At 38.2% G+C, this 22,893-nt stretch overlaps 1 protein-coding gene across 4 annotated transcripts in view; it reads right to left on the reverse strand.

Moving 5' to 3' along the window:
• Positions 1 to 2,631: 2,631 nt before the first annotated feature.
• Positions 2,632 to 22,893, reverse strand: part of LOC143282920 (uncharacterized) — a 25,199-nt gene continuing 4,937 nt past the window's right edge. Inside the window, exons 1-6 of one of the 4 annotated variants that reach the window (XM_076588810.1) lie at positions 21,187 to 21,401; positions 14,230 to 16,035; positions 13,037 to 13,212; positions 12,393 to 12,447; positions 11,636 to 11,725; positions 2,632 to 10,793 (exon numbers count right to left, since the gene is read on the reverse strand). In XM_076588810.1, the coding sequence (XP_076444925.1) occupies positions 10,588 to 10,793; positions 11,636 to 11,725; positions 12,393 to 12,447; positions 13,037 to 13,212; positions 14,230 to 15,982 (2,280 nt within the window). In that variant the 5' untranslated portion in view covers positions 15,983 to 16,035; positions 21,187 to 21,401 and the 3' untranslated portion in view covers positions 2,632 to 10,587. Of the gene's footprint in view, positions 10,794 to 11,635; positions 11,726 to 12,392; positions 12,448 to 13,036; positions 13,213 to 14,229; positions 16,036 to 18,024; positions 18,526 to 20,028; positions 20,081 to 21,186; positions 21,402 to 22,893 lie in introns of those variants that run through there. The other 3 variants (XM_076588808.1, XM_076588809.1, XM_076588807.1) reach the window with 3 other exon arrangements.

A 22,893-nucleotide genomic window follows, 5' to 3' on the forward strand; every position in this document is an offset into this window, starting at 1 on the left:
TGTGGTGATGTGCCAGCTTGCATTTTGAGTGTGCCATGTCATCTATTTATTTGAGTGTGCCATGTCATGAATTTAAAAATAAATGAAGTATAGACATCTATAAGAAGACATCACTTATTTGTTGATTTTAAGTGTCATTAGTTTTGTCCTTGTAATTTTTTTTCTGTGGTAGGCTGGTTGTTTTTGTTTGTTTGTTTGTTTTGTCTCTGTCTGTCCTTCACATACTGTCGTTGTTGCGCTTATTTTTGTCTTCCTTTGTAGTTCGTGCAGATAACGAATGATAGGGTGCAGGCTATGCAACATGTACATCCTATATCCTTATATGATCATATGTCCAGTGTCTTATTTCAGATATTTTTCTTATCTATGCATTAATTTTTTGTGATATATTGAATCTGTATTGCTCAATATTAAGTTTTTTGTACATAATAAAAAAAAAATTTAACGAATGAATAAAACATTAATTGGGAAAAAAATTTGTTCGCGTGTGATTCTGTGCCGTGCGTGCGTGCGAGTGTGTGCCGTGCGTGCATGTCTGTGTGTGTGTGTGTGTGTTCGAGAGTGTTTAAGCCCCTCTCTGTCAAATAGGTTGGTTTTTTGTTTTTTTGTTTTTTTTAATCTTTATAAATTCTTAACTTCTTTACGTAACTTCACAAAGAGATCTTGTCTGTACGCACACAAATTTCCATTGGTTAAAGTACTTACTGGACGAGGGATTACGCCGCCCCCGTCCCCCCACCTCCTCATTCTCCCGCCCCCCTCCACCTTCCCCTCTGCTTGTGATGCGCAGAGTTATGACAATGAATTATGCTTGTATTGTCACTAGCTTCATGCTGCCTGCCTGAACCCCAACGTTGCAAGACTGAATGATAAATAAAGCTAGACTGAATCATATACACAGACAGACAGACATAAAAGTCTTGCACACTCTTACATTACGGCAGACACACAGGTACAAGTGTTACATGTCTCAGTCTGTATGAGTGTGTATGTGTGCGTGACTGAAACCTTATTGAATGACACAGGAAACGAATGATGAGCGCCCAAATGGCAGCCGTCAGTCGGCTCTACCCAGGTAGGCAGCCTGTTGTGCTAATGACTCCGTGTTTGTAAAGCGCTTAGAACTTGATCTCTGACCGAAGGTAGGCACTATATAAATAAATATTATTTTCATCAGCAGCAGCATCAAATGTCCACATTTATCGTCCAAGACAATAAAAAATAATAAAAAGAAAATGAATTATTCCCTTTTCTATTGAAAGAGTGTGACAGGACATATTTAACTTGCATGGAGATCGTTTTGTTTTGTTTTTTGTTGTTGTTGTTTTTTTTTTTATATAATCACAATAAAGATACCCTTCTAGTAAATATGGTATAAGGTTCGGTTTTGTATTGATCAGTATTGTTTATGATACCAAATTGTATTTTTGATTTATTTTCGGATTTGATTCTCTTCCAAATAGGACAATCTGTATCCTAATTCATTCGTGATAACATGACTGAGACTGAATATCTAATGTGGATTGATTATCCCAAACAAGTCCTAAACCCAGATGTAATATCAATCTGATAAGTCAATCTATGTTAGCTAGTTTATTTTGTAAGCATATCATCGTACACATGTTTAACATATGCCAACTCATTTTCTCATGCCTAGTTCACGCGAAACCAAAAGTTCATTATGCATTATTTTTACTGATCACTGTTGAATCTAAGGAATATTTACCAGGTACTGCTGAATTTGTGGCCTTTTTGTGAACTCCCAGCATTTGTTTAAAAAGGCTCAACTGAACACTGTTTCATGTAGAAATTTATTCATGAAACAATGGTTATATACGGGTTTTTGAAGGTAAAATTCATGTCTGCTTTTTCGCAAGGGTTATGTGCCAAAAACTCGAGGAATGGAATGACTTGTCTCTCCAGTCAACAGTTACCAGCGAGATACCAGGTGAAAGATAATATATAAATAAGATTTATTAGGTCGAATGGCCTTTGAAATCTGGGCCGAATGGCCTTTGAAATCTGGGCGGTAAGGAGAAATTTGTTGAAGGAAGACATGTCCAGGATTGGTCGCCATCTGCCAGGGGTCTTTGGTGTGATGTCTTCAGTTATTTTGTGCGAGTTCTTATGATCGTCAAAATCCAAGGGACGTAATCCTTGCACCTTTATTCACTTGTAATACAAGAGTTATTGGGCTTGTAATTACGATGGCTTCGCGTCACCAACGATCTTCATTAACCCATGAAAACATTACAACATCACAATGCCTTTCCATCCTCCATATGGAGAGGAATAAATAGGTTGGGGGCTGTTGATATTCGTGGTATGAAAACTGTCCTGTAAAAGTGATGTGCACAATGCAGAGAAATAATTTAATCACCGACAACTCTTTATGTGTATGCTATGTGTACAAATTGGGCACAGTGGGTTTGACCATGCACATCACTGTTATGTTTCAGAAGCAATTTCTTTTGAGAATTTTTGTTCATTTAGCAAGCCACAAAACGGTGACTAAATATGATGCACATCCATGTGCACTCATAACTACTGACCACCCAAATATCAAGTCGGCAAGCACTGATGTCAGTGCACACACACAGGCATGCACATGCATACATTTTATTTACCACATTTTTTAAGTTGGTGTGAAGGAAAAATTTAATCATTTTCACTGAAAAAAATCACTGGAACAGAATCTTTTCTTCTCTCTAATATTGTTTACTTACCAAGAAGGCAAACAATTACCATAAACAGATCAACATATAATATTTGTAGCATGAATTTCTTTTAAATTCTTGTCTCCGAAATTCTACGAAAACATACTGCAGACAAGAAAAATCTTTTTTTCCCCGCTATCCAAATGTCATTAAAATATAAAAAGCTGAACTCTGTGTTTTCGTATCTGTGTCCCAACAGACTGAACAATCACATGCAGCGAAAACTGAAACTGGTGTCATCCCCCACCTGCCCCTTTGTGGACAGTAAGACAAGACAGTGGAGCACATTCTCCAAAACTGACCCCTGTACAAACAGGTAAGACTAGAATTTCTAGTGTGGCCTGTTGGCACTCTACTCACGACCAAATTATATGACACCAAGAAGAGCTGGAGAAAAGGTGAAAACGATGTCAACGAACGCCAAGACAAAGAAGACTTGTGTATCAAATACACTGTAGCATACTGAAAATGCACACACAGACCAAATAGATTAAAATAATCGACAGATTTTCCAAGGAATATTGTGAAGAAAGTAAGCGGGGAGGGGGAGTGGGGGGGGGGGGGAAATCTGTACATCCATGCACTCTTCGAAAGCATTTGCCATTCCTTAGCCTGGCAGAATTGTTCACAATGGACATTGTTAGACACAGCCACTGGCATCAGCTGAATATGAAAATGTTTTCAAAATAGTACTCTGAGGTAACTAAGTCCATCTGGATCAGTCTGAATATATTTAAGGGAATCAAACATGTTGATTTGGTTTGGGTTTTTTTTACAAGCAGAAAAAAAGAAGAAAAAAAGGGACATTTATTAACAATACACTTTATTTTTTCGAGTCCAATTAGGCTCTTTTTTTTTTTTTTTTTTAAAGAAATACAATGTTCTGATTAACATCACATGAAATTATAAGAAATATAAAATGCTATGATAATAACACATGAAAATAACAATAAAAATCATTGTGAGTAGCTGACCTGATGCCATGTTTCCTACAAGTTGTACCTGTTCCAAAGTCCATGTCTTTTCAGATACATTTTTTGTTAGATTTTTAACAAAAAAAATAAATATGCCAACTGTCAGCTTCCATTCCACAGCCGTTATTCTCCTCATGTTTGTGATCCTATGGCAATTTCACTTAATAACTGAATGAAAGGCCATGTTTTCAAACAGAATCACTCATACACAGCTGTTGTATTCATGATCATTTAACTGACTTTTGTTCATTCTATGATGCACAAAGTAATATTTTAATAAATTTCAATAATTATGATGTACAAACATTGTTGTCTTCATTTGAAATTTAGATCATTACTTGTAACCCAGAATATCTATCAGCCATATATGCAGAAGAAATCCCCCTTTCTTAAAAATATACTGTTCAAGCCATTTTAGGCCTGCATAGCAATAATGAATTATTGTGAGCATCACAAGAAGCACACTAGATTCTATTAGAAAAAAAATCATACAGTCAGACATGCACTAAAAATGAAGAAATCAAATCAGACTTGAAAGAATCGAGTGTATTGTTAATTAATCTCCCATTTCTGAACAATCCAAATTAACCTATTCGATTCCCTCAAAAAATAATTCAGACAGATCTAGATGGGCTCACTTCCCTCAGAGAGTACTACACTACCATATTTAACTGATGACAGTGGCTGTGTCAGACAATGTCCATTGTGAACAATTCTGCCAGGCTAAGTAATGGTAAATGGCTGACAATTTAAGAATGTTTTATTGGAACCAAAGATCTTTACAAAAGAACAGAACAAACCTGTTTTCAGAAGTATATGAAAGTGACAGACACACTGGATACTACTATTTACAGTCACGAGCCAAATCATGACTAAACTGCCGAACCAAATACACAGAGTTAATATTAGGATCACTGAGCCAAAACAATAAGCACAATTTTTGCCCCTCCGTATTTTTTTTTTTTTTTTTAAACAACAAAAACAATGTAAAACATGAACCATTCCTTTACTTCCAATTACATGTTTTATCCCAAATCACCCATAAACAGCCACACACCTACCTCTGCAGTCTCAATGCTGGCAGGCCACCAAGTTATCAGTGTCAGGTCCCATAAAGCTACTAACCAGAGTGGACCCAGCACCACTGCAGGGTCACCAAAACTGTTCAGCGGCAACTGTTCTACATGGACGGATACAGGACACCACCCAGTATGTCCCCAACTGACAACTATGATTCCTTCATTGCTATGCATCTTCTCAAAAGCTTCTATGGATCTGCTGTGTGCCGAGTTTCTAACCACCACCACCAAAGTGCAATTCCTGATTAAGACATTCACTTTCACCATCTATATACAAGTGTGTACATTTATATCCATATTATATATATATGTACATGTGTGTGTGTGTGCGTGTGTGTTTGTGTGTGTGTGTGTGTGTGAGAACAAGATTATGTGTATTTGAAAAAAAAAGAAAAAAAAGAAGGGAAGTGAGTACACACGTTTGTGTGCATACTAAGTTCACAATTGGGGTGCACATGATACTAATTAATCAGTATGATCAGAAGTGATACATGAAAAGATCCAAGCTCTGATAATGTATTTTTTATGAAACCTATAAAAAAAACACCACCAAACAAATAAAAATGTGCACAAACTGTACGCAACGCTTAAAAAAACAGTGTTAAGCATAAACACAATTATCAAAACCAGGTAATTCGGGCCTAATTCTGCCGTGTAAAATTCAACATAAACAAAATCCCCAGCAGAATCAAATGGAGCCCCTGCAGTCACAAGCACTGACAGGCAAAAAGTATGCTGTTTTTCTTCACACCTGGAACAAAGATGTGTGTCTTTGTCAAGTAGGTTCTACCCAGTCTATTGCAGGCCACCTGGTATGCAATGTCACGTCTGCATGATGGGTTTTCTGGCAGGATCCCCTAAGCATCCCTGATTTTACTTCTGAAGATAATGGGTTTCTATGGCCCTAAGCCGAGTCATGAATTCTTTGTTCCCAGTCTCTGCAGTGTTCCCTTGCTGCTGTCACTCCTATTGTCCAGAGTTTTCATATTTTACCAGAACTGGTCAACAGGGATTAAGTAAAAAAATATAAATAAATAAAGTTTTAAAAGACAGACAGACATCGACTACAGACCTCAACCCACATGGTTGTACAAAGACACACACAAAGATGTTCCTATAAAGCCCACTGTTTCCACCAGGAAAAAGGTCATCTTGCCTGTATCCAAGAAAGGGGTTGTCAGATCATTTTAAACAAAACTGAACCTTTCGCCATTATAAAACCGTAACCAATTTGGATATTTACTGGCAAAAAACATTCATGTAATTTAATAAAATATCAAAAAACAGAAGGGGAGAAACGAAGCAATACATCTGAGATCCTTCAAGAGCTGCGTTCTCAAAAAGAAATAATGGAAACAGCCTGCCCAATATTCATACAGCACTTTTTCTGTCCCTCTTTTCAGTATATCTTAATTTAAATACAAAATTAAAAAAATATCCAGTCTTGGAGCATGAAAACTTGACACAGCTTTTTTTCGATAGTTTATTTTTGTTTTCCTCTTTGTATTGAATGAAATATCACAGCATTAATGACAACAAAGCAATAACAGAAAACACAGAGATATGCACACCAAAAAAACACACACACAAAAAAAACACAAAAAAATCCAACTGGTACTGAATTAGCTAAACGTACAACAGAGGCACAGGATACACACTGTATTTTAATAATTCATACATGGACATTTTCCATATATTACAATACCTAACACTGGTCTGGCTTTTCGCTAAAAAGAACAGCAGACAGGCAAGATGACTGTGATTTGTGATCCACACTATGCTATATGTAATCAGTATTTTGGTATCATAAAGATGAGTCACAATTCTGTCAAAAAAAGTTGCACAATCCAACTGAAAAGCCAATATTCTTTAGTTTAACACCTTTTCGTTCTGTCAGCTCAGAAAAGCAAATAACAACATAATATTATACCACCACCACCACAAAAAGTGATGACAACAAAACTAAAACCTGACAAAAGAGACAATAAAAATAAATATCAATATCTGCACCGAAGGATACCAGAGACAATATATTTTTTCTTTTCTTTTTAATTTGTATAACATCTTATTGATCATTTGTTATGAAAAACACAAGAACACACATACACAACAGTAAATTAGTTTCAAAGCAGTCTCAGATAATTAGTAGGAGTACTGAAGCGAGCATGATCTATGGACTGCTTAATACTTCAAGATAAAAAAAAAGACAAAAAAAAAAAAAAAAAAAAAAAAGGAACGATATCAAGCCCATGAACTTCCTAAGACCATGGGTGCATACATCATTTCCTTTTAACAGTGTAATCAAACATCAAGAATAAAAGACAGCCCTAAAAAACATGAAACAGTCTCCTTCAAAAAACAACTGACTTGACATACTGCAAAGAAAACAATAAAATGAAAAGAAACAAAGTGAAGAAACAGACACAAATTATCAGTCTGGATCATCAGAACAATTAAAAATACATTGAAATCAATTACTGTCATATATTTTAAACTGTCACCATACATACCACCTTCAGTGCCGATACACAATAAATCAAATTCAGAACCACAAAATGCATTAAATGAGCAACTACTCAAATGAATAACTTACACGAATAACTACTCACTTTTCAGTGACACTACTACTCCAGTCTCATCACTGGCAGTGCATAGGGAACTATCGAATGTATTAATTGTTATTAAGTATCAATGTTATGTCAGTGCAAAGTTTCAAAGGGCAATTTTCTGGGCACAAGACAAATACGTGCAAGTCATACACATCAACCTAGGTCATGTGATTTTTTCAATGGGGGACAACAAAAAAACCCCAACCTATTCTTAACCCAAACAACTGAACATAATAAACCAAAACATGTATAAAAATAGGCACATAAACCAAAAAATGCCAGTAGCCAACACACATCCAAGCATGTGTCACAACTTGTGACAACAGTTAGGGCGTGTGGCCAATCTTCATTTTCCCCCACCCTCTCCTTTCACTTTTCCTCCTCCTTTTGTGTGGGAGAAAAACATCTGTATTCTGTGTTTGTGTTGTCGGGTTCGTTCTTTTGTTTAGCGTCTTTTCACTATCAGTGATATTAGACGTTAAAAAAAAAAAAAAAAAAAAAAAAAAAAAAAAAAAAAAAAAAAAAATTAAAGGGGTGGGGTGGGGTGGGGTGGGGGCATGGGGTATAACTAACATGCTATTACATTTAACAGTAACAATTCAATAATAATAATTTAAATTATCAGAAACCATTAACACAATTCTGAAGTGCATTAAAGGAATGTAGAAATAGGGCTATGAACTAATGCCTGTGAAAGTTCGACCATAAGAACCTCGTCGGAAATAACTTTACAAAAATCATCTGCAGAATTATTATTCTCTTTGAAATACTTGGGCAAGAAGGTACGTAACTGCTGGCAGTGAAACAAACAATGATGCAAGCTGAACTGCTTACCACAGATGCATGTAACATTTTTACTATACTTTATCTTCAGCGCATCAAGTTTTATACGGAAGAAAGTAGAGGTTATTAATCTTGTATAGCAAGCTGATGGATTCGGTATCTTTTCTTTAATAATATTCTCGGGGAATAATGTTCCTTTATGGTTTAAAAACTTTAACTTCCATCGGTTATGAAATCGACCCCATGCTGATTTTTCTAACAAAGTGTATGCCTCTTTTACGGAGAGACGGACATGTATTTTTGTCGATTTTTCTGGATCTTGCGCTCCTCTTTTAGCTGCTTTATCAACAATTTCATTGCCAAGAATGCCCACATGAGAAGGCACCCAACAAAAACTGACCTCAGTCCCTTTAATCCTTAAACAATGTACCAAATGATTTGCCTCAATAACTAAGTCAGGTCTTGTTTCAAGGCTGAATAGTTCTAGAGCATAAAGTACTGATTTGGAATCAACAAAGAATGCTATTTTCGAGAAAACTATTTGATGGCTCACTAAGTAGTTCAGAGCTTGTATAATAGCAATTAGCTCAGCTGTGAATATGGAAAGGTGTTTTCCAATAAAGTAAGATTTTTCAACTTTAAAGGTAGGAATATAGAAAGCCGCACCAGCGTTTTTGTCATCAAGAACAGATCCATCTGTAAATACATGGAGATGATTCTGATATTTTTCTGTTATATGAATTCTGGCAGTACTTGTCGTGATATTGATGTTTTCTTCCTTTTTTGTTTCAGAATAAGTGATATCAAAATCCGCTTTCAACATTTCCCAAAAAGGAACAGGAGAATGATGTGGTTTTGCAGCTAACTCTTTCATGTTAACTTCAGATTCTTTTAACAGATTTGAAATGTAAGTTGCAACTGTTTCTTGTGATGAGATGGCTTTAGCTCTTTTAGGAAAATCAATGTCTGATCTTACTGTCAGTTCATCAGCAATGAAATTTTTTGTCATTGAAGTGTACCTCACAGCGAATTTTGCTGTTGCTAACTCACGATGTTCATTTAAGGGAAGAATTCCGGCTGTTTTGTATGTTTCCTGACTGGATGCATGAGAGGGCACTCCGAGGGCAATTTTGATAGCCTTACAGTCTACACTTTGAATCTTTTGTAATAGATATTTAGGTGCACTGAAAAATATTTCTTGTGCATAGGTTATCTTAGATCTTACAAGGGCCATGCCAAGATGAATCAATGTTTTTGTATCCATTCCCCAGGGTAAGCGGCTTATAATTTTCATAAAATTGATACTTTTCCTTGCCTTTGTTAAGATGTAATCAAAGTGAATGTTCCATGTCAGCTTTGAAGTAAGATAAACGCCTAAAAACTTCACTACCTGTTTATAATCAATGACGTCACCAAGTAATTTAAAAATGGGTGTGCTAGATGGGTTACCACCTGAATTAAACAACATCATACATGTTTTTTCAGTCGACAAAGCTAGACCATTTTCAAACATATAGTTACCAATGTTATCGAGATCAGACTGATACAAACGACGTATATAATTCTGTGCTCTTTGTGGGGTTGACTTTTTTAGATTGACACCCATCCACATACATATATCATCAGCATACTGTACTAAAACTACACGATTTGACAATGCCTTTGGTAGATCCTGAATAAGAATATTAAAGAGAATAGGGGCTATAACTGAGCCCTGTGGAATTCCCATGTCAAGTTTATGTGGCAAAGAATAGTGTGTTCCCACCCTTGCTTGAATAATTCTATTAGATAAAAAACTTTTAATATACTCATAGAGATTACCAGATATTCCAACTGATTTCAGTTTGAATAAAAGACGTTTGTGCCAAACCTGATCGTAGGCTTTTTTTACGTCATAAAACGTTGCGAGGACACTTTTTCTGCGGGCAAACTGATGTTTTATTTGAGTTGTAATCTTTACTAGGTGTTCGACCGTTGATCTTCCTTTTCTAAATCCAGCCTGGTTCACTGGAATGATATTGTATTTTTCGCAGTAAGTTATAATTCTAAACAGGACTATTTTTTCCATCAATTTACAGACATGCGAGGTCAAAGCAATAGGCCTGTAACTATTTTTATTACGTTTAGGTTTTCCTGCTTTTAAAACCGGTACAACTATTGATGTTTTCCATATCTGTGGTACAGTTCCAGATGTCCAACATTTCTGATATATTTTGTGTTGTCGGGTGAACTGGGGTGGGCGTTAGGTTTTAAAACAGTTCTCGACCTCTTCCCTTGGGGGGTCGTGACAGCATGCTTGGTGAAGAAAACATGACCTCCTTTACGAAAGAATCAGCATGATTTTCGTTCTTCCCGAAATGTATTGGGTCTCTCATCAGTGAGTGACCAACACCACCCCACCTTCGCAGCAGATTGCGGAAGCCGATCAGAAGTCCATGTGTGCCTTGACAGTGCCGCGGATGTCAGCCCTGCAGAGGGGGCAGTTCTTCAGCACCACGGCACAGTCGGTACAGGCCACCATGTGACCGCAGGGCAGGAACACCACCGAGCTCCTCTCGTCCATGCAGATCTTGCAGACCATCTGGGTCGTCAGCTCCTCATGCTCCTCCTCCAGCTCCTGCAAACCTGGTGCTGAAAGAGACACTACTGTTAGCGGAGGGGTCATTTCTTCAAATCTTCAGTCCTTGTGGGTGTTTCTCTGCACTGTCACTCTGTGAGTGTGGGAAGGAATGACACACAACAGTACTGTTGAAGAAAAATCTGGAGTGATTTCATTAAGGGATTAATAACTTATGGAGGTGAAAAGTTATTGTAAAGTTGTACTTGTAAGCAGTTGATCCATAACACAAATAAATACAATCATATATTTTTTTCCTTGTATGTAAGCAGGTGTGTGTGTGTGTGCATGTGTGCGTGCGTGTGTGCATGCGTGCGCGCATATACAAGCATGTGTGTGTGACTTGAGATATTTCAATAACACATAATTCAATTATTAAACAAAGAATAAGAATTGCCACTTTTTAAGAAAAGCATAGAATTCAACTTGCTGCTTGCACTACCCATCAGCTAGTATACAGATAAGTATGGGTACAGGACAAGCATGCATAATCCTCTTTCTATCTTGACACTGGAGTCTATACAACATAAATGGGAAAATTCAACATAACATTTTCATTCACAATCTTATCATTCATCATAAGTACACATTAATGTTGATTCAGTCGCCTAAATGGGCAGACAGAAGCATAGAACATCTGGCTTATTCTTTTTTTTTTTTTCTTTTTTGTTTAATTTATTTATTATTGATTTACAGCATTAGCATGGAAATGTCTTCCAGATTAAAGTGCACGTCAAATGTCAGTGTATTTTTAAACACACATTCTGATGGTGAAATATGGCACTAACATAATCACACTTTAAAAATAGAACAACAGGTCTCTAGGACTGAACGAGTTAAGTGTCAAAGTACATACCATGTTTACTGTTGCGTGAACCGAGTGACTGTGACTTTCGTGTCTCACTGGCTCTGGGACCTTTCGTCACTGGGAGACTGACAGCTGATGCTGTGCAAAATACAGAAAGGTTCAAGTCAAGTGTATTTTCTTGTCTTGGTTTGAGAAATGACTCTGAGACAACAGACTCCAGGGCTCAAACACAAGTCAGGAATGATCACTTGCAGTCTGTCTTCGATGATAGTCTAGTTTTCAGTTTCAGTTTCTCAAGAAGGCATCACTGTGTTCGGACAAATACGCTATACCAAGTCTGTGAGGCAGGAGCCTGACAGCAGCACAACATGACGTGCTAGTCAGACCTTGAGTACATGTTTGTGTACCTATTAAGAGTTAATTTTTTCTACAGAATTTTGTTAGAGGACACAACTTTTGTTGCAATGGGTTCTTTTTTTTTCATTTTTTTTTTCAAGTGCAAATGAAAATTAGAACTAGTTCTTATAAACAATCTTTTTCCACTTGGCACTTCATGTAAGCATGACATAGATTACTGACCTTGTCAACCAAACAAAGCACATAAATGATTAATGAACTATGGTTTCAACACATCAACTAAAAAACATTTTGATATCAACAAATCAAATCATGATAAACACAAGTATATGTACCACAATGTATACACACAAACACACACACAACATGTAACAATGCCCCCCCCCCCCCCCCAACCCTCATGTACAGAAGCATGTGCAAAGATAAAACATACATAAACTTTCCTTACCATCTGTGATTCCAGTCTTCTTCATGATTTCTTCTTCAACATCTTTCATAATTATCTGAAAACCAGAACATTATCATCATTTATTTATTTTCTCTCTTCCTTTGACTTACTTCAAACACGTTTCTTCTTCTCCTTCTCTTTGCTATTTTTCTCTGCAGTTGTCATTACTGATTACATTTGATGGTGGGTAGGTGCTGAGGGAGGAAAAAAGGATGGAGATAAGAGGGGAAAGCAGATTTCCCCAGATTTAATCTTTTTCTGACACTGACTATGTCACCACTGTAAAGTCATGCCTAACAATTTAAGCAAACTTTGAGGTAAAAACAAAAAGGATGCTGATTTCTATCTTGTTAATCAGAAACTAAGTTTATGTTGGTCATACACTTGTTGATAAATGCCGGGTCACAGATTAAGAAAAGCAAAATGAACTGAACAAAATAGAAATAATGCTGGTATGCAGTACCTTGTGAATATTTAACATTAATAACAATTAATAAAAAATATAAGGTAAACTCACTGTCCACATATTATATCACAGATTTCTGCCTTTGTAAAATTACAAACGATACACAAGGTTTCCCATTTGAATATGTATGGTTAATTAATACTCATTAATTTCATCAATTCAAAATCCCTTTCTGTACCGTTTCATTCTTTCTGTTTTTTCTTTGTACAATTTCCACAAACTGAGCCCCTTTGCACAGATGAAGGTAGGCACATTTCGGGAACCAGCGGGCATGTTCGATCCAGGGTTCATCAGGTGCTTCCCAGTTTTTCAATCCTCCACCACAGAAAAAGCAGCGGGCACAGTCAGCATAGCCTGAACAAACAGATCAATCAAAAATTAATCAGAGACAGAAAGTGATGGGCAAAAAAGACATTGAAACTGTATAGACATACCACACTGGTGCTCAGAATCAAGGATTGACAGAGAATAACAAGGGATGCTGACACTGATAATTGTGCTGTAAAGTGTCAAATATAGTAAAATGTATTACTGTATAGAAAGAACAGACAGATGTTTACTAAGTAAAGGTGAAGGGTGGAAAGGTGGGTGGGAGGGAGGGAAACAGAGACAGAGAGCAAAAGAGAGAAAACAAATTGAAAAGGGACACACACACACACACACACACACAGCTGGGCAAATTGAGACACTAGCAAAACTGCACTATGCACTATGCTTTTGGTAAAATCTCCGTTCTTAATCCTTCATCTTCACCTATCCCATAACCTAGAGGGTCATCGGAGCACCTCACATGATTTCCAGACCAGTTCTATCCATTGGTTCCTGTCTCTCAAAGCTCTCTGTGAATCTCGGAAATTCAGGTCTGTCCATTCTTTGTTGTCCTGCCATATTTTCTTTTGCCCCCCTCTCTTCCAACTGCCTGGTACGGTGCCCTGCAGAATGGTCTTTGAGAGCCCGTTGGATCTTGTGACGTGTCCGTACCATTTGAGCTTCCCCCTCAAGATGATGGTTAGGTCATTGTGGGGTCCAACTGCTTGGGTGATCTTCTGTTGGACTTCAGTGTTTGTGACATGCTCAGTGTAGGAAATGCCTAGTAGCTTTCAGAAGCATCTCATTTCCATGGCTTGGATCTTAATCCACCAGACACTAAGACTGGGAATGAACACAGGACCATCAGACTGAATATTCAACACTTCAATCATTTGGATACTGTGCCTGTCAAGGGCTGCTACCTCTTATGTTAATCCTTTGCAAAGGTCTGGTCACTACAGTATTGTACAATATCGAATGAATTAAAGTCTGGTATGCAGCATACCGTCATGGCACACAATACAACAGAAACACAACAAGACAGCACAATATGACACTCACCTGCGTAATACATGCCACAATCTGCCAGCACCTGTGGAGTCTTTGCAAATGATGGTTTCCACTTTCCTTCGAAAGATGCTATTCGCTTCTGCAGAGAGGCCATGTCCTGACGTTTTGGTTTTTCTGCAAAGATTCCAAGGTCTGCATAGGTAAGCTTCTTCTTTTCCTTGCTTTGATCCTTCTTGTCAGAGGACGCATTTCCATTACCACTGTCCGAAGAAGGCTGTGCTGGAGTCGATGTGCTGGTAGCACTTGCTCCTGAACTTGCAGATGATTTTCGAGCTGCAGCCTCTGCTTTTTTAGCAGCCTTTGCTTTCTTGGATTTTGAGTTTTTGGGTAGACTGGTGGCAGAAGCTGATGCCCCATTTTGCTCAGAACTGGGGGCTGATTTGCTGGGCCCATTTGTGTTGCTCTTGTTTCCACTGTTGTGGGTGATTCCATTCACTGGTGCAGTGGCGCCCTGCAAAACAGCAGTGTCAGTGGATCTTGCTGATGATGCATTTGGTAAAGGGGTCACTTCCTGAAGCCCTGACTGCTGAACACCATTGTCAGTGTTTTTTGGTGCAGGTGAGGTCTGTGCCTGTCCCTGTGGGACGCTGTCAGTGGTGAGTGAGGGCTGATGGTGAATGACAGGTGAGGGCTGCAAAAAGGCGTCACCCACATGGTAGCTTGAATTCTCTTGTCTTTCCTCATGACTGCCAAGGGATCCATCAGCAACCGTCAGATCTGACTGTGTGTTCATTTTGCTGCTGGTTCCTGGACTTGGATCATCAGACACAGTGTCATTCCCATCCATCTTGGGCACTGGCACATTCCCACAACCCTCTCCTCGCTTCAGTGGGCACCTGGGAGATCTGTCATTGTGCATTTTTACAGGGTCTGCATCAGGTCTGCCAAGTTCTGACAGGCTGATTTTAAAGTGGCAGAAACAGCATTCAATAGATTTCTCTCTGCCATGGAAGACAAACCCATCCCTTGCAAGAGTGATGGCAAAGATTTTCAGTTCCGATGGATAACCAATATATGTAGCCAGTCTGCTCAGTTCAGTGAGATACTGCCCTGGAGAAGATGCATCATTGGACTTTTCACTTCTGTTTGGGCTGGAAACTTGGGAACTGATACTATGCAACATGTAGACAAAGGGCAGCTGCTGAGTTTGGAAAAGAGGTTTCAAATAGGCCTTGATGTCCAAAGGACTTTGTTGTTCACTGTCCACCTGATCTGGCATGGACATTTTTCTATTCTTGCTTTCCTCTGCTGTATATTTCAATCTCAGTTCCTCTTTGTCAACAAAATTTTCAGTATTTGTCACACACTTCAATCTGGGTACTTTGCTGTATGGAACATTATTCTCTGATGGTTGTACCTCAAAAGTATCGTGTGGCAAATCGATGTCATCAGCAAAAACTGCAACATGTGAATGCTGTGAATGTTGACAGCTTTCAGACTCAGACCTGGAGATTTTTGTGTCATCACGTGTCTGCAAATTATCTTCTGTACACTGGATGGGCAGCGCACCTTTGCTTTCTGAATGATCACTTTCCAGGCAATTATCTGGTTTACGATCATCATCCCTGTGGATTGAAAAATCAGAGCTTTTGCGAAGAGGATCCATGCCCTCCTCTGTCTCCAGACTTACAGTTACCTCAATATGTTTAGTGTGTTCATAAAACCTGTCACTGTCCCTTTGTTCTGTGCTATCAACTGAACTGTCAGTGCAAGGATTCTGACTTTTTCCCATTATTTCCTTCATTCCTGTACTATTGCAGTGATCTTAATGTGATGCTCTGTCCACACGCCCTTTCTCTGCAATCATAAAAAATGGGGAAATTAATTCAAAGGCCTGTCTTTCATTTTTTCAACTTTTTGTGATCATGCCTTCATATTTATCAAAACCTTTGATTGTTACCTTCAGCCAAGACAACTTAATTTGTATAAATTTAGTCCTGATGACAAGTTACTTCAAATACTGAAATAGACAAACACATATCACATTCTATAACTAAACAAATCCTAGTGCTGTACTCTTTCAGTCAACCAAAGTGAAATCAGGATGCCTTTTATTTCTATTTCTGAATTTCAAGGGCCTATAACACTTTCACAGCTAACAAATTTACTTTGTGAATCTACTGTAAAAATCATGCTTTGAATATAAAAAAAAAGTATCCATAACAGTATTTTCTCCTTGAATAGACCTGTTAAAAGAATAATAATAATAAAATTAATATCGATACTCACAGTAAAAATAATATTATTAATTTCAATCTTCACATAAGATGATACATTTCACACACACACACACACACACACACACACACACACACACACACAGTGCACACACACACACATTTGATCTTAAGTGCTCCCATCAATTTATCCACAATATACACAAATACACAGAAATCAGGTCCTTGCACCTTGCCCCTTTCACTCACTGTCACATATCCACACACAGCAACCTATACTTCACCACCATCCCACATCCAGAGGACCAAGGGAGCAAAAATGTCAATTCTTCTTGCTTAAGTCAGTTTTTCTACAATGTTCAATGAAACAGAAGTGTTTTGTATTTGGACATATCTTATACAGTATATGTTAATACAGCACCAGCACTTGCAGTAGTACTCTGTTGTGTCAAATGATCTGCCTTGTACATCAACACCTTACCTGAGTTACCATGCAGAATATTAAAAAAAAAAGAAAAAAAAAGAAAGAAAGAAAAAAAGGTGAGCAACGTTCATGCCACATGACACTAAGTGTAGGAGAAAGGCTAATACAAAAAAACATTGACTCAACAGTCTCTGAAAAGCGAACATCCCATTTGGAAAATACAATCATCAAAGTGACACAACAGGCTCTTGTAATTGGACCTCCTGTTTAGAAAAATTACTGATGCATCTGTTTTTTTGTTTTATTTGTAAAAAAGCAAATGAGGTGTTTCATATATGGATCAGTCCACATGCGCGCTCACGTCTCCTTGAAACTGAAACTTAACTGATAAGAGTGACATGCCAGTCTCTCGTTAAAATGGAAATTTTATTTGAGTAAATTAAGTTAATGATTACAGCCACGTGATTTTCTCTTTTAAATGTAGGTCTGGGCAATAGTTTCCCAAATTCCAAACCCACAATGTAATTCCTCACTACAAGGCATCAATGAGATGTTGACAATTTACTAAATACACCTGGCATGCTTTCTCTGTGAATAGCTAGTTGACAAAAAAGTATAATTTAAGTGACTTAATCCAGGTGACAAGTGATTAACATACGGTGCAACACCTGTAATCTTCAGATATATATATATATATATATATATATATATATATATAAATACACACATTTTTTTAAGATGATTTTTTTTCTTTTAATCAACAATGTTTCCTCAGGTACACATGACACATATTTGCTGGCATTATTTCCATTATTTCAAGGTAACAGAATCTTTCAATGATTTATTACCTCTGTGTATGTGTGAGTGTGTATGTCACTGTGTATGTGTGTGTGTGTGTGTGTGTGTGTGTGTGTTGTGTGTGTTGTGGTTGTGTGTGTGTTGATGCAAGCTCACCATCTTTAACAACTAAATTAGTTCTCCTCTAAAAAAAACAAATTATTATGAAGTCATCTAAAAATTAATGTCCAAACTTTGCAAAACTTATCAGTTGCTAAAATAATCACTGTTGTGTGAAGGTGCTTGTGTCTTTAAAAATTCAAAATATTTGTGTTGTCATACGAGGGTTATTCAATAAATAAGGTGAATTTTTCAGTATAAGGACTTCTAATACAGATAGAAGCTTACTTCTTTTTTTTTTAATTTTTCAACGTAGTCTCCCACCGGCAGCTGACCTTCGAGTAGCCAAGGTCATCATGGACAATTTTGTGTGCTGTCCCAACAGATAAGCTCAAAGTCCTTGCAATGTCATCCACTGTCACCCTTCTGTCAGACTGAATGAGGTCATTGACTGATTCGATCACCTCAGGAGACCTCACTTTTGTAGGCCTTCCAGGCCTGTCTTCATCCTCAACACTGCTCCGTCCTTCTTTAAACAATTTAGCCCACTTGTAGACATTTTTTCGGCTGAAACATGTGGCACCATACACAGTTGACATTCTCCTATGAATTTCAACTGGTTTGCACCCTTCAGCAACCAAAAACTTGATAACTGACCGCTGTTCAATCCTGGAGCATGCTTCTTGGTCGGCCATCTTTGTTAATCGCCAAAACTCTCAAAGTTTTTTTTTTAATCTGCAAAACAAATTAAATCCATGTGAAAAAGAAGTAAAACAAAAAAAAAAAAAAAAAAAAAAGTAAGCTTCTATCTGTATTAGAAGTCCTTATACCGAAAAATTCACCTTATTTATTGAATGACCCTCGTATAAAATTACATGTAACAATGTCAAAGCTTCTGATAACTGCATATATCATTATATTATCATTGAATACATACATCATCATGATTATGTGTGTCCCTGACACTGAAAAAGGGAAGGATGCAATGCACATTCATCAAACCGGTTCCTGGGATGTTCTACAAAAATTTCTTTAACAAATACATAAGACTAAGAGTGAATATTATGCACTGGAGCTTCACTTCAAGTTCAATATGACACTATTATCTACTACAAAGATTTTGTTTCCTTTGGCCCTTCTTGGTCCAGAAAACAATATGTATCTATATCTGATTATCTGTATTATAACTGAAAGGCATGTCTGCTTTTATATGTGTAGCAATGCAGATCTGATTAGAGTGTGCAGCACTGCAGTGACCCTACAAAGGTAGCCAGGGACCCTCCAAGAATTACTGTCGAAGAGTCCATGGGATCCCCAAGATTTTCAATTTACCACAAGCACTGGACATGGTCTCATCAAATAAGTCAGACAACGTACTTAGCTTTTGGGGTCAAGTACTTAAATATATCTTCCCCAAAAAATAAAAGAAAACTTATTTTGAAAAAAACAACAACAACAACAACAAAAACAGGGGGTGTGAAAGTTTGATGTTGTCTACTGTTACAATGTATGCCCTTACAGCTGCAAAATGAGTTTTCAATTGCTGATTTGGCAATGGAAATTTTTTCATGGTTGTTTTTTTCATGTGCAGGTGTTCCACGCTGCTTTTAATGTCATTTGAAACTGGGAAATGTAATAATAGTCTTTTTGCCTTTCACTGCAACTATTGTCCCCAGCCTTCTTCCAAACATGGAGACTTCCGGTTTACGACGCCCCTCAACAAAAACGCCACTTCTTTTCAGGTCGTTTCCTAGAAATGGTCTTATTTGTATGTTCCATTAGCATCGACGGAGTTTTCTTGGTAGCTAAATAGGCAGAAACTGACGTCTGTTGAACAGCAATCTAAAAAATGAGGACCAACACCCTTAATCGAAGCATGTATTAAAAACAACAAACAAAAAACAAAGCAGGAAGTGTTTCTTTCTCTCCCGTCTGCCCATGGGATTTAACCCCGTCTCTTGTCAGTAAACTTGTAATCTTACAAGTAATTTCCTTTCGCCATGTTTAGAATGTGTTTCTTGGGTATTTAATGGGTTTTATTTTGAATTTTCGAAAACAATGGCACTTCCAGTTCCAATCCTTCACTTGGATAACGGGGGTCTCTCATGGTGACAAACGCATCGTTTTTGATTAACGAAAAAAAGAATGACGACAACCATTCCATTTCACACGATTATACCTTGCATACTTATACATAAACGGTCATTCAGCACTAATCTCTGTAAATTAAATATGAAAGTTGTTTTTTTTTCTTCTCATGTACATGCATTTATTCAAGTTTTCACTACTGACCTTTGCTTGTACGTGTTACCGGATGTGGTGACAGTGCAGCTAGTCTCGTCAGTTCTCGTAACTGGTCTAAAAATAGAACCCGCGGGTTTTTTTTAATGTTTTTTTTTTTATTGGTATTACTATTATTATTACTACTACCTTTTTCTATATTATAATTATTATTCATTTATTTATTTATTTATGTAAGCTTATCTATTATTTATTCCCCCGTTTTTTTTTGGGTTTTTTTTGTTTTTTGTTTCTCAAGGCCTGACTAAGCGCGTTGGGTTACGCTGCTGGTCAGGCATCTGCTTGGCAGATGTGGTGTAGCGTATATGGTTTGTCCGAACGCAGTGACGCCTCCTTGAGCAACTGAAACTGAAACTGAAACCTTTTTTTTCTCGAGTCTTTCGTTTTTCTCTCTCTACCAACCTTAAAATTCAACTTTTGTCGAAATTCCAGTCACGCGGGTACGGGCCATACTTTTTGCAGCTTTTTTTTTTTCATTTTCAATTTTTATTTTTTATTCAAGAAAAACACAAACCCTTTTCCAGATATATGTCGCTACTTTCGGTTTTACAATCAACCGAGCGTGTCAGGTCATGGCTAACTCATTTGGTAAAAGAGATCAATGACAGTCTGTCTCGTGTGTTATTTCTGGTGGAAAGTACATGACGTGACGTTGCCTTCGTATGAATTATGCGTCTGTTGCGGTATCTGTGTAGAATCGCAGTAAATCGTAAGACACGTGAATAGTACCACCCACCAACGACACACTGACGTCAGCGGTGCTTCAGTTGATGGGATTACAAACGTAACGAGGGCAACGTCTTCTCGTTGCTGGATTATAGTAATTCTCAACATCATTTTGTGAACATTGCGTAATTGTGTTTGATTCATTTCTTCAACTTCTTCTGTCCCTTTTCTTCGTCTCTCTGCCTCCTCAGTTTCCTCTGATAACCCCCGACGGGCAATTTCACCCGAACTGAAAGACAGACTGGCACGCGGCGCCGATCTCTCTCTCACACACACACACTGATACTGGCACACTTTTGCCTTTTCTCGTCTCGCGCAACCAAACTTCGCTTTTCGTTAAAAACAAGACCCACACACTGTCCATGTAACTTTCTCGTTGAAGGCCCAGTTTTCTCCGTGTTTAACTGACTACGCCGAACTAACCTGTTATTTCAAACGCTGACAAAATCCGTATTGGCACACACACTCTTAATTCAGCCGGCACGGACAGGACGATTTAACTCAGTTTTAAGATATATTGTATTCCCAGCAAGTTATATAGTGACTCAACTACAACTCAGTCGTATCAGGACCTACATCAGTGCTATTTAAAGTTTCGAAACCGGAAGCAATGACGACGACTCGGCATTGCCGAACACTTATAGGCCAACTAATCTATCCACCATCTCTGTTAAATCTAAAAGTACCTGCTACTTCCCTTTTCGTGTTTTCCCCCCAGCCAACGTAAAGTGACACGAAAACTCTCCTACACAGTGTCCGGTTAATGCTCCTCTGTCCGTGTTAAACACGGGGTTTCGGTCAATCATCACATGGCAACTTGAATGGCTAAGCTCGGCAAGTCACTCGATTTGTCAGTCTTGACAGATATATAATAATACTGACAGAAACGAAACATACAAATCACGGGGTGTGGGGGTGGGGTAAAAAAAAAGAAAAAGAAAAAAAAGAAGAAAAACGGATCGTAAAAAAAAGAAAAACATTAAAAAGTATGACTGACTGACAACAACAAAAAACCGGACGGAGTTTTATAACTTATCCCCACTATAAAAACAAAAACTGACCTTGAGGCCAAGTAAATATTACCAATATCCAAACAAAGCAGAGACATAGAGGGACAAACGCCTCTCTCTCTCTCTCTCTCTCTCATCAAACATGACGCAAGCAGCGGGTCCACTGACACACGCTTGAGACGGAGAGGGGGAGGGGGGGGGGGGGGGGGGGGGGGGGGGGGGGAAGAGAGAGAACTAACAGTGACTAGCAGGATGGACAAACGAAGGACAAACAAAAGACTCGCTCCCATTATTTTATCCTACGATGACACCGTGACCACACAGAACTGGCCACAGACACAGACAGGGCAAGACTCTCAACGGTGGACAAGGATATCACGGCAACCGTGGGGAGAATCAACTGCAGCATCACTGAATATCGGTATCAGTTGCTCAAGGAGGCATCACTGCGTTGGGACAAATCCATATACGCTACACCACATCTACTAAGCAGATGCCCAGATGACTAGCAGCGTTAACCAACGCGTTTCAACTGGGACAAACACCAAGCCAGGTGAACACACGGACACACACGCGGTGACGGACACACAATCCTGCCAACTGTGAGAGAATCAAGGGAAGTAAGCAACCTCCACCTCGTGGGCACGGCTCGCTCAGTTGGATTCGATAAACAGAGTGTCGCGCCGATGGGCTGATACCCGTTACCTCTCTCTCTCTCTCTCTTGTTTCAATGAAATTTCTGATGAACAAGACCCCCCCCCCCCCTCTCTCTCTCTCTCCCCCAAATCTGCATCTCAGTACAGTTTAATTTCTCCCCGGATTTGCGTGGAATAAGTTCGGCACGTAATCGATCAGTTCCTGAATCAGTGAAACATCAACAACAACAACAACAACAAAAACAGCAGTGAATACTACTACTACTACTACTACTACTACTACTACTACTACTACTACTACTATTACCCGACTACTACTACTAACAAAACTACTACTCACGGTGACACAATGATCACAACTGAACTATTTTTGTGTCAGATTAACTTTGTGCTGCGCTGACAAGAAAGAATGAAAACCAATATTCCGAATTAAACACAAAGCGTGGAAAACGTGAAAGATGTAC

Source organism: Babylonia areolata, chromosome 6 (genome assembly GCF_041734735.1).
Source record: "Babylonia areolata isolate BAREFJ2019XMU chromosome 6, ASM4173473v1, whole genome shotgun sequence".
NCBI classification, from domain to species: domain Eukaryota; kingdom Metazoa; phylum Mollusca; class Gastropoda; order Neogastropoda; family Buccinidae; genus Babylonia; species Babylonia areolata.